Genomic DNA, 26,328 nt, shown 5'->3' on the forward strand with positions numbered 1-26,328 from the left:
CCTGACGCGTCCTGCAGCGCTGCCCTGGCTCGCTGGGCGGCGCGCGCACACGCAGACGCGCGCGCGCGCACACACACACACACACATACACACACACACACCCCGCGCGGTTCCACGCCCCTGACCGCGGCCCGGGCGCTGCGCTGCTCTGCGCGGCGGGAGGCGGGCGGGGACCGGGGGCGGGGGCGGCGGCGGCGGCGGCGGCCTGGAGAGCTGAGAAGGCGGAGCAGGGAGCCGGGAGCGGGCTGGCCCGCGCTCCTCCTGCTGGCCGGGGATTTTCCAGCCTGGGCGCTGACGCCGCGGACCTCCCTGCGGCCGTCGCGGACCATGGGCGACAAAGGGACCCGGTGAGTGCAGGGCGGTCGCCCGGCGTGGGGCGTGTGGGGGCGACCTCGGCGAGGGCACGGAAGGGGGCTCCGGTTGCGTCCTGGTTCTGTGTTCGCGGCCACCCCGGGATCTAGTACCAGCTCTCCTCCACCCGAGGTCTCCTGTGTGGTCTCCCCGGCAGGGCCATGGGCGAGGGGGACCCAAAGGGCGAGGGCCTGGCCGCCCCATGTGGGCCGCGGCTCCTGGCCCGGACACACTCACAGCTCGCTGACACCCAGCGTTGGCCGACAGCCGCAGAGACGCGCAGGGGCAGGTTGACACACAATACACGCACGGGCACACTAACCCGTGGCACAGGCATGCTGGCGCACACACTGGCAGCCACTGGCACACGCTCATCACACGCAGTGGCACGCCGTCATACACGCCTCGGTCAACACATTCTTGCTTACAGCCTTGTTGGCATGAACAGCTCACACTCCAACATACACCAATTCTAACACACCCTCGTGCTGGCACACACGTGTGGGCATACACTGATACGCACACTGTCGCCTGCACTCGCTGTAGCAAACACTCTTGCTGGTTCACACATCACCCTCACTGGCACACACACTTGTGCTGGCATGTCTCACCAACACAGTGGAGCGCAAGGCCACACCAACACTGACCCCCACAGACACAATCAGACTAATGCTTGCAAAGACTGGCACCCCGCAGGCACAAGCTGCTAGCCCGAGGCCCGCTGACACACACGTTCCAGGCCCCACATGGCCAGAAGTGGAAACACACATCACACAGGGTAGAACGCTCCCCACTGCCCCCAGCCTGGGGAAAACAGATCACATCCCATCCAAATAGATCGCATCCATCTACTCTGTTCCCTTTCCCTCTGACCTCCTGAGGAGTGGCTGGCCAGGGGCTGTTTTGAACCTAGGGCTGGGGGAACCCCTCCTGTTCTAGAACCTGGCCTGAAATACTCAGAAAGAAACGGTCTATGCCTCTGAAAGGGGAAAGTGGGACAGAAGGAGGAGGGGCTGGAGCAGGACAGCCCCTGGGGGCAGCCCTTCAGACAGGACCAGCCCTGGTCAAGGGCTCACCATTGCCACCCTATTTTCCCTGTTGCTCTCCCCACCCAAGTGGGCACAGCAGCCTCTTCCTGGGCTCTCCCTCTTTCTCATTGTTTTCTGTCTTCTCTCCTATTCTTGTGCCTGACTTCTGCCTCCTCCCTTTCCTCCCCTCCCCTCTCCTCGGTTCCATTTATTATTAAGCTCTTGCTGTATACTAGGCATAGTGTGGGTGATCAAAGATGCGCATGGCCCACTCGTCTGAAGGAGCTTACAGACTAGAGAGACACACCCCAGTGGGCACCACCTTTCAGGGCCACTGACAAAGCCATTTCTCACGCACTGCCATCTGAGACTCTCTCTCAACACTGTAAGAAAGGGCTTCCAGAGATTATTTCCATTTTCTAGAGGAGGAAACTGAGGCTCAGAGGCAACTTAGGCTCTTAATGTTTAGAAACTACTTTCCAGCCATCCTCCTGACAGCTCTTCCAGGAGGTTAATTTTCCTCTTCCTGTTTTCTAGCAGAGGAACCAGAGAGCTGGAGAGGTCATGTGATTTGCCTAAGGTCAAAAGGGGCCAGAGGCAGGGCAGAGGCTGGAGTTCACTTGGTCATGTCTCTGGATGGCCCTAGGGGCACTACCAGGCCCCACATGGGCCAGAGAGGGGTGCCCTGCTCTGTGCTGGAGGCCCAGGCTTTGGGGGAGACAGCAGAAGATCATGCTGTGCCTGCATGCATCTTGATGGCTAGTCCCCATTGCAGCTGGCTGGCCAGCACTGTGACCTAGGCCTCTGTCCTCAGTAGAAAGGTATGTGACTCCCTCCCCAGCCACATCCATCTTGACGCATGAGGTCAGGCTTTTCTTCCTGCAGGGTATAGCAGGGAGTTGGAGCCATTCTCTACTCCTCCTGTCCTTCCTAGGCTGCCTTGTGATTGGGGTAACTCAGCCTCTCTTGGGTCTCTCTGTACCTCTCTGTGACTTGGGGGATAAGTGTCATTGCTGTCCTGCTGACATGATTGTCAGGAAGATGTGGACACCATGGGCTTCCAGGCACCTGTTGGAGACCCTGTCTCTGAGGCCAAGGTATTTTCCATGACTCCCCCTGCCCTGCCTCGAACTCACTGCTGGACCTTTGGGACATTGGGCAATTGCCTTTATTTTCCGGACCTTAGTTTCCCATCTGTAAACTGGAGCTATCAATACTTACGTTTTAAGGCTTCCCTTGTACTTACTGACTTCACTGGGCAGGGGAAGAGGCACTGCCTGAAGCCTGGAGCCAAGGCCCAGCTAAATCCACCTGATGGTGGCCCTGACCTCCCCCTCAGACTCTCCTGCAGTCCCATGAGGGCTTTCTGTCCCTTTCCAGACAGTTTGCTAAGTAATTTGGAAAAGAAGGGCAAAATCGGTAATGGGCTGTACCTTGTCTTTTTCCGTAAGCCATGAGATTCTACTTTATCTATGACTTAGAGGAGGAATCTGCAGATATCGAAAACTGAACATCAGGAATCATTGCATCCATCCCTCCATCTGGAATTGCACCCCCATATGAAAGTGACAATGAAAATTTATCAGAAAGTGTCACTGCCCTCTAAGAATTCCCAGGGTCAAGGGGGAAAGAGGTGTTAAATACCTGGACAGGACTGTGCGTGTTGGCTCACACCTGTAATCCTAGCACTTTGGAAGGCTGAGATGGGCAGATTGCTTGAGCTCAGGAGTCTGAGACCAGCCCAGGTAACATGGTGAAATACTATCTCTACAAAAAATACAAAAATTAGCTGAGTGTGGTGGCACATGCCTATAGTCCTAACTACTTAGGAGGCTGAAGTGGGAGGATCACTTGAGCCGTGGAGGTCAAGCTGTAGTGAGCCATGATCATGCCACTGCACTCCAGCCTGGGTGAGATAGTGAGACCTGGTCTGAAAAGATAAAAACAAAATACCTGGACAGGACTAATCACAGGGCAGGAGTATGATGGTTGCTGTAAGATGCTCTGGGAACAATCATATATTCATTCAACAAATGTTGATGAGTGCCTTCTGAGTGCCCAGGGCCTGGGGATTCAGAGAGGAAGGAGTCTACTCTGTCCTCCAGGGATTTAGAGCAGAGCAGGTGGTCATAATTCTGGATGACGTGTGTTGTGGGAGGCTTAAGGAGAAGTCCCCAACCCAGGCCCAGGCAGGGAGCATGGCACAGGAAGCTCTCCTGGAAAGGAGGTGGCGTTGGAACTGCTGAGCTTCATCTGGAAGGATGAGAAGGCCAAGGGGGCGGGATTGGGAATGATATTCCTGGCCGAGGGTGCAGAATTTGCAATGGCTTGGAGGCAGGAAGCAAGGCGTGCAGCCTGGGGCCTGGGCTGGGGATGACACTGAGCCTTAAGAGGTAAACACAGGCCGGTCACCAGCAGCCTGGGAATGTCAGGCTAAGGAGAGAGCATTTTCTCCTGAAGTGGATGGTGATTCAGAGAAGAGTGTGAGGCAGCCGAGGGCTGAAAGCAGATGTTTTCATATCAGAGAGATGTCTTTGGCAGCGCCAAGGAGGGTGGATGGGAAGAGCAGGCCTAGAAGCAGGGAGACCAGTGAGGAGGTTGGGAAGAAACCTGAGAACTAAGGCTGCGAGCTCTGAACTTATGCTGCAGAGAGGATAGAGCTGAGAAACATGAATGTGAACGGGAGGTGGAGTCCATCAACCTTGCTGGTCCATGGGACCTTTGCCAGGTATCTGGTGTGTTAGAATTATACGTGTAATCTCAGTGAATTCAACCGTAATCTAGTAATGTAGTGATTGTTGTCCCCATTTTGCAGATGAGGAAACAGACTAGGAGAGATTAAGTATTTGTTCACTGCCATTCAGCCAGCAAGCGTAAGAATCCGGGCCTATTGGCCCACAAAGCCCTCTCTGCTACTCGATGCTTTTGCCCAAGAGAGGGGGCCTTGTCTGGCTCACAGTTGGCCTCCCTAGCAGCTCCCAGCCTCAAGTTGTGCATCCTTTCTGGGCCTTGCTGTTTCCGCTAACTCAACAGACAACATGAAGGACCAGATTTAGACAACAGGAGGGACTTCCTGAGAGGCAACGGTAGGGAATGGAATTTCCTTTCCTGCAGATGTAACTCCTCTTTTTTCAGAGAAAGGAGGATGATGGGGACATGTAATCACCAGCTCTCTGTGAACTTTGGCTGTCATTTCTCTTGGTGGTTAAGCCCTGTGTGACCCATCTTGGCTGGAACATGGGGAAGTCCTGTAGCTTTGGCCAGGGCTGCTCGTGGGCCCACTGGGAGTGGTAGCATCGAGCCTGGCCCATTGTCTCTGATACCTGATTCCAGGCCAGCCTCTGGGCTTCAGACTTCTCCACTGCTTTCTTCCTTCCAAGTTTGGGCCTCCTTGCCTGAGGCTGACACCTCCCGTTGGCATGGGTCCAGAGGTCCTGAGTTGTGGGCTTGCCACTTCTCAGGGCTTCTGACACTTTGGGGTGTCAGAAGAACAGCAGTAGAACAGCAGGCTGGGAGTCAGCACACCCCAAGTGAGGTCCTGGCCTCCACCCAGGCGTCCTCCGCTGCTGCCAGAGTGCTCGTGCCTACCATCTGGCTGAGGCCTGCAGGGCTGGGAGCAGCTTGGTGAGGGAGCCAGGGCAGTCTGTTATAGGCTGGATGTAGTGGGGCTTCTGCGTTAGGGGGTCTGGATCCTGGGGTAAGGATCAAAATGCGAGGCAGGGCTTTGGAAATGTGGATGAATGATGTCGCATAGGGAGGAGGTATAGAGTATGAAGAGAGGATGATTAGGGACAGCCAGGGCCTTGGAGAGCACCAGTGCCTGGGCATGGAGAGAAGAGGGAGGAAACTGATGGAAGGCCATATTCTTGGAGCCAAAGAAGCAGGAACAGACCCACAGAGGATGAGCTGGACCAAGACCCCTCAGATTCAGCCAGAAGACAGTAGCTGGTGGCATGGGTTTTGGTGGAGTGGTGAGGGCAAAGCTAGGCTACAGCAGGCAGAGAGGAGTGGGAGAGGACCCTGCTTTTCTTATGCTTGGAGCAAGGCTTGAGCCTCTTGGAGGAAGGGCATGAGGCCCAGGGCTGGGAGCAAGCAGGCAGTGAAGACTGTGGGTATGGGAACCTAGGGGTTTTATCTCATCCACCCCCTCCTTCTGCCTTATGTCCAGAGGCAGAAGACCACTGCCCTGTGCTATCCTTTCAGGCTTAGGCTGAGGGATTGTGAAGCGTGAGCTGGTCCTGGGGAAGACATGCAATGTGCTGGCTCCAGAAAGGTGGGGCATCTGACTCAGGTGGGGGACTTGGAGGAAGGCTTCTTCGAGGAGGTGAACCCGGAGCTGGGTGCTAGAGTATGAGAAAGAGTTAGGCGGGAGTAAGGTGTTCTAGACAGAAGAAGAGCCTAGGCCAAGGTGCAGATACTGGGTGCAGGTGTGGGAGTGTGAGGGGTGAGGCTGTGGAGGAAGGGGCAACCTTGGCCAGTAGGCCTTGGGTGTGTGGTTTCAAGGTACTTTCTTATTCATTCATACTTCAGGCTGAGTGAGCTCCCCATTTGGTGAGCAGCTTGTGGTTCAGGGCTATTTCTGTTCTCAGTTGATACTTCCTCACCCACACTGGGTCTGCTTCCCCAGGAGATGCCTGGCAGAGGTTTGCTGAACTGGACTGAACATTTTTTTCCCTTCTTGCCTCTGCTGTTGGCCCAGGGACTGCTTAAGTGCTGAAATTAGGCCTTTCCCATTAGTGAATCCTAAGACTGAAAACAATTTCCCACATTAGGCAAGTTCTCAAAAGAGAGGGGTGGGGTCCTGACTCCTGCATCAGACTGGGAAGTCCTGAGGGACAGGGATATACCACCTCTATTAGCATGCGGCGCCTGAGCCGGAGGTCTGGGAGCTCCTTCATCTGATTGGCTTTTGCAGGTGGGAGCCATGTCTCCCTCCTCAGACTAGAGGCTTCTGAAGGAAGGATGTCTCCCCCATCACACTGGGGGCTCCTGAGGTTGGGGCCTTGTCTCCTACGTGAGTCCTGGGATTAGAACAGGTATTGTCGGCCGGGCGTGGTGGCTCAAGCCTGTAATCCTAGCACTTTGGGAGGCCGAGACGGGCGGATCACAAGGTCAGGAGATCGAGACCACCCTGGCTAATACGGTGAAACCCCGTCTCTACTAAAGAATACAAAAAACTAGCCGGGCGACGAGGCGGGCGCCTGTAGTCCCAGCTACTCGGGAGGCTGAGGCAGGAGAATGGCATGAACCTGGGAGGCGGAGCTTGCAGTGAGCTGAGATCTGGCCACCACACTCCAGCCTGGGCGACAGAGCCAGACTCCGTCTCAAAAAAAAAAAAAAAAAAAAAAGAACAGGTATTGTCTCAGATGGTCCCTGGGTGCTCTGCGTTCTTCCCTCCCATGTGGACAGGATGGGTCCTGTCCCAGGGGTGGCTTGAGTCCTAGTAGGGGGTTGGAGAACAGAGGGGGTTGGCAGGACAGGGTGGCTGCTTTTGAGCGGGCAACAAAGGACTCTGTTGTCCCAGTCCCCTCCCACCTTCCCTAAGGGGTCGTGGCAGGGTCATCTCTCCGGAGACGCACCTCCTCCTTCCTGGGACTGGCCCCATCTTTAGTGCCACTTCAGTAGAACTGCTTGTTCCTTCCCAGGAGACCTGGTGCCAGATGAGGCCCCTGGGAGTTGGACCAGACAGGTCCCCAGAATTCTGTGTGACTAAGGTCACTGCAGGAACTGAACAGCTTTTCCTCTGCCTGGGGCTGGGCAACACCTGGCTGAGGCCACAGTTGAGCTTCTGTCTCCCTGCACCAGGAGAGGGATCTGCTGGTCTAAAAGGTCTTCAGCACTGGGAGCACTGTGACTGATGTCGAGTCAGCGGGAGGCAGGATGCAATGTCTGAAACATTCAGTGGTTCAGCAGCCCATGTATGGGCCTGGATGAGGCAGGAGGTCCCTTTCATGCTGGCCCTGGACCTGTAGCCCACAACCAGCTCACTTGGTCTTTGTGCAGCCCTACCCTTCCCTCAGCCTTGCAGGGAGGCTTGTTGAATTGGACTGAACTCTTTCTTCCCTTCTTCCCCCATCACACTGGGGGCTCCTGAGGTTGGGGTTTTGTCTCCCACATGAGCCCTGGAACTAGAACAGGTATCATCTCAGATGGTTCCTGGGCACCTTGTCTTCTGCCTTCCCGTGTGCAGGATGGGTCCATCCCAGGGGTGGTTTGAGTCCTAGTAGGGGGTTGGAGAACAGAGGGTTGGACAGAGGGCGAGCAAACCTCTGCCAGGTTTGTTTCCTCTTCACCCTTGCCCCTGCCTTGTGCAATGGGCATGGACAAGTTTTGGCACAGGGCCAGGGGAGGGGTGGGGAGTAGACTGCTGGGGCTCACCGCCTCAGAAGGGTCCCAGAGGTATGCTCTACTGCTTACTTATTGCTGTGTGACCTTGGGCATGACATGCACCCTCTCTGGGTCCTAGTGTCCCTATGAAGTCAAATCACGTGAATGGCCCTTCTGCTAGCAGGTCCAGGAGTGCCCTTTCTTCTGGGTGGACGAAGTGGAAGATTGAGCAGCTCAGGCCTCTGCTACAGGCCAGCGGTACTGAGACCACTAGGGAGTGTGTCCTGGGTGGGGGATGGGTGTTGGGTGCTGAGGGCCAAGAAGGAATTGGCTACTGCTCGAAAGGGTGGTGCTGTCTCCCATGGTATCAGGTGCTTGAACAGCAGTCGTGATCACCTCCAGGGACATACAGCATCTGTAGCAGGTATGTAGCTCATGCCTGTAATCCCAGCACTTTGGGAGGCTGAGGCGGGTGGATCACTTGAGGTCAGGAGTTCGAGACCGGCCTGGCCAACATGGTGAAACCCCATCTCTTTTGAAAATACAAAAGTTAGCCAGGCATGGTAACATGTACCTGTAGTCTCAGCTACTCAGGAGGCTGAGGCAGAAGAATTGCTTGAACCCAGGAGGTGGAGGTTGCAGTGAGCCAAAATAGCACCACTGCACTCCAGCCTGGGTGACAGGACAAGACTGTCTCAAAAATAAATAAATAAAATAAAATATGGCAAAAAAATAAATAAATAAATAAACAAAGCATATTTAGTAACCCTTTGCCCAGGTGTTTGCTCCTCGTGAACACCCTTCCCTCTCTTTTAAGACTCAGGTCAGGCCGGGCGCAGTGGCTCATGCCTGTAATCCCAGCACTTTGGGAGGCTGAGGCTGGTGGATTGCAAGGTCAGGAGATCGAGACCATCCTGGCTAACACGGTGAAACCCCGTCTCTACTAAAATTACAAAAACTTAGCTGGGCGTGGTGGCAGGCGCCTGTAGTCCCAGCTACTCAGGAGGCTGAGGCAGAAGAATGGCGTGAACCCGGGAGGCGAAGCTTGCAGTGAGTGGAGATCTCGCCACTGCACTCCAGCCTGAGCGACAGAGGGAGACTTTGTCTCAAAACAAAACAAAACACACACACACACACACACACACACACAAAACACTCAGGGCAGGAGCACTTCCTCCAGGAAGCCTTCTCTGCTGCTCTGGGGCCTCCTCTGGGCACCTGCAGCCCTCTTGGTGATCTGATTAGCATGGAGTATTAGCAGATTAGCATAGGGGTTAGGCTCTTGGAAGAACCAGATTTCCTGGTTTCCAGTCCCAGCTCTGACACTTACCAGCTGGGTGGCTTCCCTGATTACTTAACCCTTTCTCTGCTGTGGCTCCCTTATCTGTAAAATAGGGTAGTGTGTTGTCATGAGGACTGAGTTAAAATTAAGTAAAATAAAGCAAAGAAAGTCCCTGTGTAAGGTCAGTGTTATCTTGCTGTTATCGCTTATGTGACCTCTCACCGGGCCTGCCTCCCTCACCCAGCTGTGAGCTCCCCCAGGGAAGGACCCTGTTTGATTCATTTTTTTGAGGCTTCCAAGGCCTCATTACAAGCCTGTATTATTGTTGGCTTTCAGTACCTGATTGCTGACTTGACCACATACAACAGCTTTCCCATCCTTAAAGGCCTGGATCACGTACATTCACCTCTTCCTCTGGGAAACCCTCACTGGATTCCCAGTGGTTTGCGACCTTCTTGTAATCTCTCTCTGTCAGCACTCATCCCTCCCTCCCTGCATAGATCCTGGGTATTTGCATACTCATGATGTCATCTTGTGAGGTCAAGAACTTTTCAAGAGCACCTGGCCTGGATCTGCTTGTCCCCAGCACCTGCGCAGAGCTGGCATGCTGCTGAACTCCATAAATATTTGTTCAGCCAAGGCATCTCACTGGGAGGAGATATTCTAGGGGGTGGGCAGTGTGGTTGGTAAGGACCATAGGACATCATTGCTGATTTCAAAAATGTCTCAAAGTAGCCCAGAGCCATAGGAATTAGATTATTCTTTGTGACCTAAAGGGCAGAGGTCACTGGATGTCCAGCTTTACCTTGCTGAAAGACTGGCTATTTTCTGACAATCAGAGCTCTTTGGGAAGGGGCTTGGCGGCTCATTCCCACTTCTGGGCCTTTGTTCCTGCTGCGCCTCTCTGTCTACTTGTTCCAATCCTACTTCCTAAATAGGTGCCCCGGTCATGAAGCCATTCTCTCCTGGCCTCCGGAGCGTGCACTCAATTCTTCATCCTCATCCTCAGTCATGTACTGAGCCTTTCCCGGGTGTGGGCAGTGGCATGGGAGAAAAGGGAGTCCCTCCTTAGGATGGACATCTGGGTCTGGCTGCAATCCCTCCAGTGTGGTTTGACCCGGCCTGAGGAGGGGACCATGGTTTCCGATGACCTACCGGTGATCAAAGAGCTCTTTATTCAGCTGGACAGCCTCCCTTGGCTGGCAGAGCACAGAGCTCCCCATCAGCTCCCCACTGGGCAAGTACTCAGAACCCACCTAATTACTGGGGACAGAATTCTGGGCACTGCATCCAGCAGGCTGCGGTCATAATCAGCTAATTAAACCACCCAAGCATTGCTCCTTGGCCCAGAGCAGAGGGAATGGGGGTGGAGTGGTGAGGCTGGGAGGAGATGTAACAGGGGAGGCTCAGAGATGGGTCTGCAGAGCAGGGCTGGGAGGGGGAAGCGGGAAGTGCAGAGGGAGGGTGTGAAGCAGGGAGAGAGGCAGGCAGATGCCCAAAGGTGCCGTCTGAGGAGAGGACCCAAGTGGGGTGAATGGAGGGCAGGGGCTCTGACCTGGGAGACAGGGATCCCACTTCTTCACTGTCCCTGTGCTGCCATAGGCAAGTTGCTTTTCCTCTTTGGGCCTTAGTTTCTCTATGTGTCAAGCAGGAAGTAGGAGAGGCTTTGGCCTAGAGGCTCCCTAAGACCCTTTCCTTCTCTTGTTGGGAGAGGGCATGAGCGGCAGCGTGATTCTGGCAGGATAGCTTGGCCTCTGGCAACCCTGCTTTCTGGAAGTGGCAGACAGTGTAGGAGTCTGTTCCAGCCTGAGACTGGGTCAGAAGGGAAGACGGTTGGGAGCAGCAGTCTGCCCACCTGGCTCCCCAAGCACGTCCCGCCCTTGGTCCTGTCTTCGGGACTATCCTGTGGTTCCCAAACTAGTCCTCAGCGAGGGACTCTTTAAGGCCGAGGTCTCCCTCCCCAGGGCTGGGCAGTGTCATTTCCATTTGTGTAGAAATTGCCCAAGTAGCACCCTCAGAGTACGTGGAGGAGGGGCTCTCGGAGCTAGAGCCAAAAGGTTTGGAGGTTGCAATTCAGAGTTAGACTCTGCTTGTACTGCTCACTTGCTAGCTCCATGACCTTCAGCTTGGGTCTTAAACTCTCTGGCCTCAGTTTTCTCCTTTGGGAAATAGGTATAATAATATTAATGGGGTTGCTGTGGGCAGAGAGGGTAAGGACTTCATAAAAATCCATTGTCGGCCAGGCATGGTGGCTGACGCCTGTAATCCCAGCACTTTGGGAGGCTGAGGTGGGCAGATGACCTGAGGTCAGGAGTTCCAGACCAGCCTGGCTAACATTGTGAAACCTCGTCTCTACTAAAAATACAAAAATTAGCCAGGTGTGGTGGCACACGCCTGTAATCGCAGCTACCAGGGAGGCTGAAGTGGGAGGATTGCTTGGACCAGGGAGGTGGAGGTTGCAGTGAGCTGAGATCTTACTACTGTACTCCAGCCTGGGTGACAGAGTGACACTCCGTCTCAAAAAAAAAAAAAAAAAAGCCATTGTCATTCAAGACTGAGAGTGGATCTCAGCTCCTTCCCTCTCCCATGTCCCCTCCCTCCTCTTTCATCCCTCTTTTCCATGGTCCAGGGCTGTGCACACAGCTGTGTGCGGGGGGTGGGGGCTGTGCCGGCCAGCTGAGAAGCTCTGAGGAAGGCAAGAAGGGAAGTGAGATTGCCCACGGTCAGCAACCGCAGTGTGGTGCTGGGGTAGCTGGGGCCCCTCCCCTCTGGCCCCTCACCCATGGCAGATTCTCTAGGAGGAAGTGGGGAGAGATTGGGGAGCAGGAAGCTGGGGGCAGTTGTGGAGGGAAGTCCTTCGGCATCCTGGCCCCAGGCTCCTCTTTCTTAACCCTCACCCCTGTGCACAGCCCCGAGCCTGGCTTTCTGCCAAAGGAGCCAGCAGGCCACTGTTTCACACACTTAGAAAGCAACAGCCTTCCTGGTTCCCAGCCCCGAGTAGGAGGTGCCTGCTTGGAGCTCAGGCTACTTGGAAAGCAGTGCCTACTACAGGGTCTGCCAGGTCTGGAGGAGGCAGCAAAAGTGAAGAAAGACCCCCAGCCCCCACAGCCTCTCCTTGCAGTGCTGGGCTGAGACATGCCAGGGACTCTGACTCCAAGGCAGCTGGTTACATAACTAAGCATGCCTCCCTGCTCCTTTCCTCCCTGTCTCCCTAGAGGGGCCTTGGAGGAGGTGCTGCATTGCCCAGAATTCCTGAGCCCAGAAGGTCATGGGGAGCATCCCCCTGCCTTGGATAGTGGTAATGCCGCCCACACCGTGTAGAATGGTGAGCCATGTAGGATGGTGAGCTGTGTATGCTTCCTCAGTGCAGGCCTCTGGGGTTGGCTCTGAGCATTGTCTCCTCCAACTCTCTTGGGAGCAGAGCTGCAAAGGGAAGAAGCCTCATTAGAGGAAACAGGCCTTGTCCTGAGATAATTTGCCTGAAAAACTGCCCCCAGAGGGAAACTGGCCTCTCTGCAGCCAGAGGAACAAATAGCTAGCATTTTACACTTTGTCCCATTCTATTCCACAAACATTTCTCCCTCCACTCAAGGAATGTCCCGAAGCGGCCAGGCCTGTCCCAGTGGTGTGTCTCTCTCCAAGCGGGAAGGGGATTTATGGAGCAGCTCTGCTCTGCCTCCCACCTGAGGCTGCCCTTTCTCCGAAGTTGAGGGCCTGGCCTTCCCAGGTTCTGGGTGGCAAGGAACCTTATGACGTGGAACACTATCTCCCTGGGCCTCGGGCAAGAAGTTTTCAGGGTTAGCTTATATCGTTTCTGTTAGGCCATCGCTGTCCTCCCGAGGAGGTTCCAAGGAACAAAGTTTTCTCTCTGTGCCACACCCCAGGCCCTGTGCTGGGCACCTGAAATATAAAGAGGGCCCAGACAAGTCTCTGCCCTCATGCTGCTCAGATGTATTGGGAGAGAGGCAATAGATAATCACAACAGCTGCCAGAAGAGGGGTAGTGGGCATCTGTTTTTAGCAGGGACAAAACAGAGCCAGAGGTTAAGGATCAGAGGCAGCTCACCAGAACAGGGGCCCGTGAGCAGGTTGGAAAGTGCGTTTGTGTGAGCCAGAAGTTATACTCTTCCTGGCAGTATCTCTGTGACATGAATTTTCATCCAGGACTGACTTTCTTCAGCAGACTTGAGAAACCTACTATGTGCCTGCATAGTGTCAGGCACTGGTTTCACCTGCTGTCAGTAAGGAGTGTTTTGGGAATGCAGACTGCTTAAGAACAAAAACCACTAGGGTGAAAAGTGAAAGTTCTGCCACGTGGCATCACAGTGAGTTTTTCGGCCTGGAGAAAGAAAATGGGGTGGGTATATCAGGATACACTGGGCTCAGCAAACCTGCCGTTGGAAACCAGGGTCTACTGTGCTGAGGGTATGGAGAGCAAAGCTTTCCTCCAGCCCAGGAGACACTGCAGAGGTCTGATGGCTGTTCCCAGAGGAGCCCAGGGACACTAGACAGTTGGGAAACTGTGTCTTAGGAGAAACAGCTCCAGGCTGTGGGACTGGCAGCCAGGGCCCATGTGTGCTGGTCTCTACAGATTGGAGGGCTCTCTTTAGGCACACTGAGGCCACATGGAGTGGTGGAGAGAGGCAGCTGGCTGGGGTTCTCACCTCCCCTCTACCAGTAATTGCATGTCTGTTGGCAAGTTTTCCAGCCTCTGGAGATAGCCTGTTCATCCTTTTCATCCTTTCTCAGTTACAGCTGTGCTAATGAAAGCACCCAGCACATTAGCAGGGCTCTTCACTGGTTGATGTTATGATGGGTCTCTATTGCCCCAGGGTACTGGGAGAAACCTAGAGACATTTTAAAACTCAATAAGGAGTTTTTTTTTTTTTTTTGCAACAGATTTTTTTGACATTCTAAAAATGACAAAGATGATTACACATCATAATCAAGCGGCTAATATGCGTGGTCGTTTCTCCCTGCGCTGACTGTTCTATAGCAGCAATTCAGTGTAGCAGCGATTCACTATGCATACTTGAAACAATCCAGCCACCTCTGATGTTCACCATTTGCAGAGTAAACTTTGTAGTAGGAAGAACTTTCAAAGAACCATGACCCAGCCGCACACTGAGCCCTGACCCAGCATACAGAAAGACCTGGGTTGCTCTGGCCTTAACTTCCATTTGAGTGTAGAGCTGCATGGGGGTGTGTCGAGCTCCCTGGAAAAGAGAAACCCATTCCTTCCTGTGGGCAGCACGAGTTCAGGGGATCCAAACTGAATGGTGATAGAGACATGTCTCCCAAAGTACTATTCTCCTCATTCTACCGCCACTGGCTCAGGTCAATTCCAGGCCACTGGCCTGGATTGTTACAATTGTCTTCTAGTTACTCTCTTTCTGCTTAGTCCCAACCCTCCAAGCCATCCTGTTATTCTGAAATTCACATGTGGCCATATCCTTCCCAGCCTAAAGCCTGATCCACTGCTCCCTATCTCCTATGGGAAAGTCCCCATTCTCTAGGAGGCCCTTCAGGATCTGTCCCTAATGTGCCTTCCACACTCCTTTCCCAGCTGTCCCCACCACACTGCTAACAACCTGGCTGCATTGACTTTTTTGGATCTTGCTTAACAGTCTTTGCACTTTTCACACCTCTGTGCCTTTGCTCAAGCCTATCTCTTTAGCTGGAATGCCCTTCCTCCTCTGGTGAAATCTTCCTTAAAGACATTTCAGGCTGGGTGCTGTGGCTCACACCTGTAATTCCAGTACTTGGGGAGGCTGAGGCAGGCGGATCACTTGAGCACCATTGCACTCCAGCCTGGGCAACGAACAAATCTCAGTCTCAAAAAAAAAAAAAAAAAAGAAAAAAGAAAGACATTTCAATGAAGTTCATTGAACAACTGCACAGGGTACCTGCTCTAGACATGAAGCCCTCCCTTGACTCTGCTCCCTGCCCAAGTAGAGTGAATGGCCTCTTTTAGGCTCCCTTAGCACTGTGCAGGCTTCCCGGATGGCACTTTGTATTGTAGTTGACTGCTAACAAGTCAGTTCCCTCTCTGCTCAAGGGCAAATGTGTATTTCTTGTCTCTTGGACTCCCAGCTCCTGACTGGGGCCTGACACAGTGTGAGGCCAGAGTCGGTTGGGGAGTGAGTCAGGGAAGATTCCCTGGAGGAAGTGAGCCCCAAGCTGCTGACTTAAAGAAGAAGCACCCTTTCCCTCTTCTTACTTCCTTCCTGGTCCTGGTGCTGAAGGAAAACAGTCAAAACTTTTTTTTTCCTTTTCTTTTTTTCCTTTGAGATAGGATCTTGCTATGTCACCCAGACTGGAGTGCAGTGGCACGATCATAGCTCACTGCAGCCTTGAAGAATTTTTGTGGAGACAGGGTCTCACTGTGTTGCCCAGGCTGATCTCAAACCCCTGGGCTCAAGAGATCCTTCTGCCTCAGCCTCCCATAGTGTTGAGTTTATAGGTGTGAGCCACCATGCCTGGTCTGAAACTGACTTTGAAAAGGGAAATGTATAGCTTTTGAATTGGTGGATGAAATCTCCTAGCCTGGAGATAATTAAATAAGGCTTAGATCTCCCTCTCTCCCTTCACACATTTCCTGAATACCTAGAACATGCCAGACACTGGAGCTACAAAAATGAATTAAATAAAACATGTCTATCTTTTTCTGTCTCCATAATGTTCATGCTGGAAACTGCCCTTTCCTTTTTCTGTTTCATTGGACCAAGTTCAAATCTTAGCATGTCACTTGTAGCTCTGACTCTGGGCACATCACGCCACCTTTCTGAGCCCTAGTTTTCATATGCATACCACAGAGATGATAATATTACCCTCACAGGGTGGTGATGGATCATGTGTGTGAGGGACTGAACAGATGACTTTGACAGTGGTTTCTCATTGAGTGGCAGCCACTCTCTGACTGGAAGTTTCTTGAGGGCAGTGACCATGTCCAGTAGATAAATGTGCCTTAGTGCCCAGCCTAGGACCAGGCATGCAGTACATGAGGGTCATCAGCCATGCCAATTTTCCTGGGACAGTCTCAGTCCTGCTGTAGCAGGACTAGTGGCAGACAAAACTCCTCAGATACCGAGTTAAAGAAGGAAGGGGTTTATTCGGACAGGGGCATTGGCAAGACTTCTGTCTCAAGAGCCGAGCTCCCTGAGTGAGCAATTCCTGTCCCTTTTAAGGGCTCACAACTCTAACGGGGTGCGTGTGAGAGGATCGTGATTGAGCAAGCAGCGGGTACGTGACTGGTGGCTGCATGCACCGGTAATTAGATCGGAACAAAACAAGATAGGGATTTTCACAGTGCATTTCTGTACAATGTCTGTAATCTATAGATAACAGAACCCATTAGGTCAGGGGTCGATCTTTAACTACCAGGCCCAGGGTGCGTCGCCGGGCTGTCTGCCTGTGGATTTCATTTCTGCCTTTTAGTTTTTACTTCTTCTTTCTTTGGAGGCAGAAATTGGGCATAAGACGATATGAGGGGTGGTCTCCTCCCTTACTGCATCTCAGGAAACCCTTCAGCTCACTCCTGGGCAAATCAGTACTGTGGGTCACCCTGCAGTATCTTCTCTTTTTTTTTTTTTTTTTTTTTGAGACAGAGTCTCGCTCTGTAGCCCGGGCTGGAGTGCAGTGGCCGGATCTCAGCTCACTGCAAGCTCCGCCTCCCGGGTTTACGCCATTCTCCTGCCTCAGCCTCCGGAGTAGCTGGGACTACAGGCGCCCGCCACCTCGCCCGGCTAGATTTTTGTATTTTTTTAGTAGAGACGGGGTTTCACCATGTTAGCCAGGATGGTCTCGATCTCCTGACCTCGTGATCCGCCCATCTCGGCCTCCCAAAGTGCTGGGATTACAGGCTTGAGCCACCGCGCCCGGCCAGTATCTTCTCATAAAGATTCCTAGAATAGATATATCCACTAAGCAAGCATTAGTGAAGTACAGGGGTGGGACTTGAACAGGGCAGGACAAGCACTGGGTGGCTGCCTTGGGCGCTGAGAGGAGTCAGCAGAAGGGTCTAGAAGGTCTAGCACGTGTACAGTGGTAGGTAGGGATGGGGCCATCTGCGGCTTGGCAGGGTGTCGGGGAGGACATCAGGCCCTGAGTCTGTAAGGTGATTGCTTTCAAACAGGTTTCAGGCTCCCAAGGGCCATGTGCTCTTCCTCAGACACATCCACAGAGGGTGTGGTTGATTCTCACTTTTTTGATTTCTGTTAATATATTGAGCCCTTAGCTGCTCTTCCACCTTGGTAGCTGGAGGTCTCTCCTTCCTCAGCCCACTGAGTCTCGGCATGCCTGCCCACTGCCTTCTGAGCTGTCCATGCCAGACTGAGATGAGACAGGGCAGAGGCATGGGCTGCGAGATGGGAGAGCAGGGCTGCAGGCTCGTTCTCAGGCCCACCAGCCCCAGAAACTGAGTGAGCCTTGGTTTCTCACATGGTGTCTGTGAGTTGTCACGTGTGGAAAGCCCCTTGGCATCTTTAGTATGCAATAGGTGCACAGCAAGTCTCATGTTTTGTCCCTGTCTATAAAAGGGGGACAATAAAGCTTGCCCTGCACACCTCCAGGACTGTTGTATGGGCCAAACGGGATGTGGATGTGGGATGTAGGAACATTTGGTAAACTGTATCATACCCTACAAATGTTTGAGGATGGGGTTCTTAATAGGGCAGCCCTTGCCAGCCCAGGATTCCAGCCCAGGCATGGAAGGCTCCTCTTGGAGATATGCCCCAGGATCACAAAGAAATCTGGCGGTACTGCTCTTGTGAGCAGCAGACCCCTGCAGGCAGGACCTAGACTCAGCTGAGCTCTGCTGCTGCTGCTGCTGCTGCTGCTGCTGCTGCTGCTTCTTCTTCTTCTTCTTCTTCTTCTTTTTTTTTTTTTTTGAGACAGGGACAGGGCCTGGCTCTGTTGCCCAGCCTGGAGTGCAGTAGTGCAATCATAGCTCATTATAGCCTTGACTTCCTGGGCTCAAACAATCCTTCCTCCTCAGTCTCTCGAGTAGCTGGGACCACAGGTGTGTGCCACCGTACCAGGCTAATTTTTAAATTTTTTGTACAGATGTGGTTTTGCTATATTGCCCAGGCTGATCTTGAACTCCTGGGCTCAAGCAACCCTCCCGCCTTAGCCTCCCAAAGTGCTGGGTTACAGGTGTGAGCTACCACTCCTGGCCAAGATCTGCTTCTTCTGAAACCATGGCAAGAGAAAGACAGACAGACTTGGACCTACTGCAGGGGAGGGTTAAGTAGCAGCAGGACTCCAAACAAGAAGAAGGAATGTCTTCCGGAGCCTCATCTGTCTGTTGGGCTGGAGGCAGGGCCTTTGTGAAGGCGGGTGGTGCTCAGATCGCCTCTGGGCCCTTCCTCCAGCCCCGAGGCGGATTCACCATGAGGCTGATGCAGCTTCAGCTTCCGGCCCTTCACGCTCTAGAGCCCTTTCCAAGGCCTAGCAATATGTCCACGTGCTCAGGGGTTTTGTGAAATTTGCAAAAAGGAAGATATTTTTGTACTCTTAAAAAAAAAAACCTTCCAAGCTATATAAGCTTTAGGCCCACAAGCCCGGCTCTGCTCTGCTGTGGCAAGTTTTCCTTTGGGCTGGGATGTTGGTGCCCTATCTGCTGCATGTCCTCAGGGGGCTCTTATCCCACAGCAGAGATCTGTCATTGGTTAGAGTCCTCCCTGCAGAAGCAACACCTGAAAGGCATCCAGGGGAACCAGTTCTGGGGTAGGCTGAGCCTGCAGCTTCACTTGCCATGTAAATTAGAGACTGGAAAGGCTTCTCTGGCTTCAATCTTCCTCTTCTGCAAAATGGAGATAAGACCTTCCTGGAAAGGTTAAAATAATGAACCATAGGTAAAACTGCCGGGTCTAGCCCCAGGTTTGTCCTGGGAGCTTAGGAAATGCTGATGAAAGCTGGATGGAAATGGCTAAGGGGAGCCCATGCCTCCCATTGGGATGGAGTCTGTCCTGCTGTCTGTCAAATTCACCTGCTGTGTGCCAGGCCTGGTATTAGGCTCGGGGATACAGGCTGCTGGGGTGAGGTGGTCAGATGAGTCAAGAGGGTGAAAGTGGTTATAAACTGTGGAGCATGGCTTGCCTGGAAAGGGGCTGTTGTAACTGGGATGGGCCTCTTTTTTTTTTTTTTTTTTTTTGAGACGGAGTCTTGCCCTGTCACCAAGGCCCTGGAGTGCGGTGGTGCGATCTCGACTCACTGCAACCTCTGCCTCCCAGGTGCAAGCGATTCTCCTGCCTTGAGGAGTAGCTGGGATTACAGGCACATGCCACCACATCCAGCTAATTTTTGTATTTTTAGTATAGATGAGGTTTCACCATGTTGGTCAGGCTGGTCTTGAACTCCTGACCTTGTGATCCGCCCACCTCGGCCTCCCAAAGTGCTGGGATTACAAGGGTGAGCCACCGCGCCTGGCCCGGGATGGGGCCTTCTGTGGGAGTGGGGCAGAGTAGAAGTCTGAACAGGCCTTTCCTGCTCCTGGGACTGGGTCAGGAGTCTGGCTGTTCTGGTGCCTGAGAGGAGCTGCCAGGGCAGGCTGAGCTGACCTTTCCTGCTCAGAAAGGAAGCCAGGCTGGCAGGGTGCGGTGCATCCCTCTGCAGAGTCAGGGAAGGGGAGTTTGTTGGCAGCAATATCTTGCCTCCTGTTCTTCCCTAAGACAGGAGGCTGTGGGGAGGTCTTTGAAGAAAAAACATGGTGTCCGGCCGGGTTTCAGATCCCACCCCTACTGCTTGCTACACCTGTGAGCTGCAGATGGTTACATAATCTTTCTGAACCTTGGTTTTAAAAACCATTTCTTTAAAATGGGGGTAATAAAATCCTCTCCTCACCCCCATAGGGTTATGGTAAGGCTTAAATGAGATAATGCAGGGCTTAACACAGTGCCTGGTACACCGTAGGTGCTCAGTACATACTGATTGTCACTCTCCTGCCCCAGGACCCTCATCAACTTGTGTTTTATACTTCCCCATTTGTCTGTGCCCCGAGTTGGGTGTGGGCTCCCTGGTGGCAAGTACTGAGTTTTGTTCACCAATCATTCCATTCCCCAGCCCTGGCACAATGCCTTCAAGACACCCTGAATTGGTTGGCAAGAAGCTGCACTGGGCCCAAAGAAAACAGTGTTAAGTTTTAGCTGGAAACTTGCTTACAACACACTACTGGGAGCTCCTGCCAGAGCACTTACTGTATGGCTTCTGCCCTGCAGAGCTTGAATGGCCACCCACAACTGTGGCTCTGCCCTTCTAGACAAGCAGCTTTGTTCTTTTCTTCAGAGCACTTAGCACCTGCTGTAATCAATTTGGTGAGCGTTGTTGAGTCCAACTCTGTAAAATATTTGAGGAGATTTATTCTGAGTCAAATTTGAGTGACCATTGTCATGCGCGTCCGTGTGAAGAGACCACCGGACAGGCTTTGTGTGAGCAATAAAGCTTTTTAATCACCTGGGTGCAGGCGGGCTGAGTCTGAAAAGAGTCAGCGAAGGGAGATAAGGGTGGGGCCGTTTTATAGGATTTAGGTAGGTAAGGGAAAATTACAGTCAAAGGGGGATTGTTTTCTGGCAGGCAGGAGTAGGGGTCCCAAGGTGCTCAGTGGGGAAGGTTTTTGAGCCAGGATGAGCCAGGAAAAGGAATTTCATAAGGTAATGTCATCGCTTAAGGCCATTTTCACTTCTTTTGTGGTGGAATGTTATCAGTTAAGGCGGGGCAGGGCATTTTCACTTCTTTTGTGATTCTTCAGTTACTTCAGGCCATCCGTGCAAGTCACAGGGGATTTGATGACCTGGCTTGGGCTCAGAGGCCTGACAACCAGGACCGCCCTCAGGAGGTCCTGAGAACATGTGCCCAACCAAGGTGGTCGGGGTACAACTTGGTTTTATATATTTTAGGAGGCATGAGACATCAATCAAATACATTTAAGGAATACATTGGTTTGGTTCAGAAAGGTGGGACAACTCAAAGCGGGGGGCGGGGTTGGGGGGAGCTTCCAGGCTATAGGTAAATTTTTTTTTTTTTTTTTTTGAGACGGAGTCTCACTCTGTCGCCCAGGCCAGAGTGCAGTGGCGCGATCTCGGCTTACTGCAAGCTCTGCCTCCCGAGTTCAAGTGATTATCCTGCCTCATCCTCCTGAGTAGCAGGGACTACAGGCGCGCACCACCACACCTAGATAATTTGTGTATTTTTAGTAGAGATGGGGTTTTACCATATTGACCAGGCTGGTCTCGAACTCCTGACCTCATGATCCACCTGCCTCGGCCTCCCAAAGTGCTGGGATTACAGGCGTGAGCCACCGCACCCGGCCAGCTATAGGTAAACTTAAACATTTTCTGGTTGACAGGTGGTTGAGTTTGTCTAAAGACTTGGGATCCATAGAAAGGAAATGTTCAGGTTAAGATAAAAGATTGTGGAGATCAAAGTTCTTTTGAAGTCTTATGGTGGCTGCCCTTAGAGACAATAGATGACAAGTGTTTCCTATTCAGACCTTTAAAAGGTGCTAGACTTTTAGTCAATCTCATCAGGATTGGGAGGGCCCAGAAGAAAAAGATCTAGCTATGTTTCAAGATATAGCAGAGAAACATGTTTTGGGGAAAAATATTCTGAAATTCTTCCTTATTTCGTAATTGTCACACTTGTCTGTGTGAAGAGACCACCAAACAGGCTTTGTGTGAGCAATAAAGCGATTTAATCACCGGGGTGCAGGTGGACTAAGTCTGAAAAAGGAGTCAGCAAAGGGAGAGAGATAGGGGTGGGGCAGTTTTATGGCATTTGGGTAGGTAGTGGAAAATTACAGTTAAAGGGGTTTGTTCTCTTGCGGGCAGGGGCGGGGGTCACAAGGTTCTCGGTGGTAAGCTCTGGAGACTTATTGTCCAGGAGGAGGAATGTCACAAGTTAATGTCATCAATTAAGGCAGGAACCGGCCATTTTCACTTCACTTGTGGTTCTTCAGTTGCCTCAGGCCATCTGGATGTATACCTGCGGACTTGAGCTCAGAAGCCTGACAGTAATGTTATGCCATAGTCAAACTGGAAAGTAAGTCATGACATGTAGGGTTACATAAAACCCATCTGATGAGGTTCACTCGAGTCCGTGTGAAGAGACCACCAAACAGGCTTTCTGTGAGCAACAAGGCTGTTTGTTTCACCTGGGTGCAGGCGGGCTAAGTCCGAAAAGAGAGTCAGCGAAGGGAGAGGGGTGGGGCCGTTTTATAAGATTTGGGTACGTAAAGGAAAATTACAGTCAAAAGGGGGGTTGTTCTCTGGCGGGCGGGGGTGGGGGTCACAAGGTGTTCAGTGGGGGAGCTTTTGAGCCAGGATGAGACAGGAGAAGGAATTTCACAAGGTAATGTCATCAATTAAGTCAGAAACAGGCCATTTTCACTTCCTTTGTCATTCTTCAGTTACTTCAGGCCATCTGAATGTATACCTGCAGGTCACAGGGGATATGATGGCTTAGCTTGGGCTCAGAGGCCTGACAATGAGAATTCTTGGTTTGTAGATGACTCCCCAGGCCCCTTAGATAGGAATTTGGGCAAGATAAAAAAAAAAAAAAATCAGACAAGTTCAGGAACCGTGGGTCACCCCTGTAATCCCAGCACTTTGGGAGGCCGAGGTGGACTGATCACTTGAGGTCAAGAGTTCAAAACCAGCCTGGCCAACATGGTGAAACCCTGTCTCTAATAAAAATACAAAAAAATTAGCCAAGTGTGGTGGTGGGCGCCTGTAATCCCAGCTACTCGGGAGGCTGAGGCAGGAGAATTGCTTGAACCTGGGAGGTGGAAGTTGTAGTAAGCCGAGATCATGCCACTGGGCAACAGAGCGAGACTCCGCCTCAAAAATAAAAATCAGATTTTAGTCCTCAACGTCTGAAATCTGCCTCTCCCCGCTGGAATGCAAGTCCTACAGGAGCTGTGTCACCAGGTGCCAGTACCTGGCATGGGGGACATGGGATATTTTTGTTGAATGAATGGCTGTCTTTCTTTTTTTTCTCTGAAGTCCAGCTGGGTTCAACTTCCAGCCCAGCTGCTTTCTAGTTGGGGAAAGTTCCCTGCCACTTTCATTCAGCTTCAGTCTTTAGAATGGGAAAATAGCTGTACCATATAAAGCAAGTGCTCAGCCGGGCCTGGAACAAGGTAATGATGCCAGCTGCTATTTTTCAAATGATTTCCAAGGGTCCTTTCAGTTCTGACCTTCAGTGATCTCTCTGCCTCCAACTTGGAGGAGACTGGGGAGAACATTCCATTCCTAGCAGACCCTTTCTCTTGGCCTCACAATGGATTTGAAGCTCTGTGCAAACTGTTTATATTTCTTCAGCAGAGTTTATTACCCGGCTGAGCCTTCTGCAATCAATTACAAGCAAAGCAAATAACTTGTCCCTAGGAGGCTGGGCTGGGCATAAACATTTACATATAGCCAGGGGCCAGCCCAGGGCCTGAGCTCTTTCCTGCAGCCTTTGGAACAGAGAGAGATTAGAGGATTAGGGTGGTGTGGGGTGTGATGGGGAAAAACAGCTTTCCTTCAGCAGCTTTTCCTGGACTCCTCCCTGGAGATGCTATGCTTAAGCTTTCTTTCAATCTTCCTAATTACCCAGGTAGGGTCCTTGTTTGCAGTTGAGGAATTGAAGGCTCAGCTAAGTTCAGCAATTTGTCCAAGACCATACAGCTTTCAGGAAAAGCAGGATCTGAAGGTTCACATGGCAGCTGTGTAGGTAAACAGACTAGAAGAGAGAGGCTAGAAGTTGGGAAATGAGTGACAGATTGTTTGTTCGTTCATTTATTCATCCGGTGCAAATTTGTCAGGCCTCTGTCGTGTGAAAGGGAGTCTGAGAGGCAGTAGTGACTTTTTTTTTTTTTTTTTTTTTTTTTTTTAAGAGACAGGGTCTCAGTCTGTCTCACTGCAGCCTTGAACTCCTGGGGTCAAGTGATCCTCCTGCATCAGCCTTTCAAGTAGCTAAGACTTGTAGCACAGGCATCTGCTACCATGCCTGGGTACTTTAAAAAATTTTTTTTAGAGATAGGGTCTTACTATGTTGTCCAGGCTGGTCTCAAACTACTGGGGTCAAGCTATCCTCCCACCTTGATCTCCCAAAGCACTGGGGTTACAGGCATGCACCACAGTGCCCAGCCAGTAGTGATTATTGTGACTGTTCGTTCTGTCCTTACATGGAATGTCAGAAACCCTCTGAGGATGGTCCCATTAACAGGCTAATTTGAAGGCGGTTTTGTGAAAGGCCAGGAAGGCAGTGGTCTGCATAGTGGTCATAGCTGCACCATCTTACACAAAGAGACAGCTTGAGTGGATGTAGTCTTTAACAGGAGGGGCTCTGCAAGGACAACCCACTCCTCCCACTCTAGAATCTGAAATTCTAGATCCTTGAACCCTGCTTTTAGGCAGAGATGGCTCAGAGAAGGTTTGGCTCAAGGTTACACAGCAGCAGGGTGCAGTGGCTCACACCTGTAATTCCAGCAGTTTCGGAGGCCGAGGCGGGAGGATCACTTGAGCCTAGGAGTTCCAGGCCAGCCTGGGCAATATGGTCAGACCTCATCTCTATAAAAAATACAAAAAAATTAGCTGGACATAGTGGTGCATGCCTGTAGTCCTGGCTACTCAGGGGGCTGAGGTGGGAGGGCCAGTTGAACCCAGGACGTTGAGGCTGCAGTGAGTCAGTAAGCCGTAATTGTGTCACTGAATGTCAGCCTGGGTGACAGAGCAAGACCTTGTGTGAAAAAAAAAGAAAAAAAAAAGATAAGGTTACACAGCAGGAAGGGATGGATGGTTAGGAATCCCAGCGAAGTGCTGTTTCTAGTGCTTTGACATTTGATAGGTGCAGTGACCGATTTGCATGAGAAACCCTCACTGGCTGCTCCACTCTCTTCAGTGCTTTGAGTTCTGTTTTCTGATGGCCCTCTCAGCCCAGCCATTCCCATTCCACTCAATGGTTTTGCCGTACAGATCTCTGGAGCCATCTGCTGGGGGCCATTTTCCTCTGTGCATTGAGGAAAACTGGGATCCAGGAAGGACAGGAGCAGGGCACTCCTGTCTATATTCATCCTGGATGTGGTATGCCTGGCCCCTGGCCCTGGATCCTGGGACTCCTTGGCTGGACAGGAGCCCATCCCAGAGGGTGAGACTGCAGCCTCCAGGCCTCTGCAGTTTCAGACTATAGTAGAGTCTGGGACTTGGCCTGAGCTGTCCATACCAGGTGGCCAGCAGCTGGCACAGAGCCCAGCATGTGGTAACAGATGCCCAGGGAAGGTGTGACACTTGGGATGGGTGAATGGCTGGTGACAGACAAGGATGTAAGAAGGGCACTTTCGTTTGGGTGGCAGGGTCTTCAGGTCACGTCACCATCTGTATCACAAATGAACCTCCATGTTGTCTTCTGGGGAATGGGGATGAACGACTGTCCTCACTCACAGGGTTTTAGGGGGGAGGAACAGGCAGCATCTGACTATTCACAATAGCCAAAAAGTGGGAACAGACAGCCTAAATGCCCATCTGCAGATGAATGGATAAACAAATGGTGGTATATCCATGCCGTAGAACGTTATTCACCCGTGAGAAGGAATGAAATAGTGATCCATGCTGTAAAGTGGACGAACCTTGCAAACCTTACGTGAAATGAAAAAAGCCAGACACAAGAGGTCACCTATAGTATGAGTCAACTTGTATGAAATATCCAGAATAGAGAAATCCATAGAGACAGAAAGCAGACACTGGCGGTTGCCAGGGGTTGGAGAGTGGAAAGACTGGGGAGAGACTACATGGTGAGTAAAGGGTTTTACTTTGGAGTGATGGACATGCATTGGATCTAGATAGAAGTGGCGGTTTTGCACAACGTTGTGAATGTACTGAATGCCACTGAATTGTTCACTTATGCATTTATTTCATTTTTATTTATTTGTAGGGACAGGGTCTTGCTGCGTTGCCTAGGGTGCTGTCAAACTCCTGAGCTCAGCCGGGCACGGTGGCTCATGCCTGTAATCACAGCACTTTGGGAGGCCGAGGCAGGTAGATCACCTGAGCTCAGGAGTTCGAGACCAGCCTGACCAACATGGCAAAACTCTGTCTCTACTAAAAGTGCAAAATTTAGCCGTGCGTGGTAGTGGGTGCCTGTAATCCCAGCTACTCAGGAGGCAGAGGCAGGAGAATTGCTTGAACCTGGGAGGCAGAGGTTGCAGTGAGCCAAGATCATGCCACTGCACTCTAGCCTGGGTGACAGAGCGAGACTCCATCTCAAACAAACAAACAAACAAATAAACAAACAAACTCCTGAACTCAAGTGATCCTCCTGTCTTGGCCTCCTAAAGTGCTGGGATTACAGGCATGAACCACTGCAC

The 26,328-nt window shown here is 51.9% G+C and overlaps 1 protein-coding gene across 4 annotated transcripts in view; it reads left to right on the forward strand.

Moving 5' to 3' along the window:
* Window positions 1-26,328, forward strand: part of ARRB1 (arrestin beta 1) — a 98,811-nt gene continuing 72,483 nt past the window's right edge. For 3 of the 4 annotated variants that reach the window (XM_030917591.1, XM_030917593.1, XM_030917594.1), the window contains exon 1: window positions 1-347. In XM_030917591.1, the coding sequence (XP_030773451.1) occupies window positions 328-347 (20 nt within the window). In that variant the 5' untranslated portion in view covers window positions 1-327. The remainder of the gene's footprint in view (window positions 348-26,328) is intronic. The other variant, XM_010366801.2, reaches the window with a different exon arrangement.

Source organism: Rhinopithecus roxellana, chromosome 15 (genome assembly GCF_007565055.1).
Source record: "Rhinopithecus roxellana isolate Shanxi Qingling chromosome 15, ASM756505v1, whole genome shotgun sequence".
NCBI lineage: Eukaryota > Metazoa > Chordata > Mammalia > Primates > Cercopithecidae > Rhinopithecus > Rhinopithecus roxellana.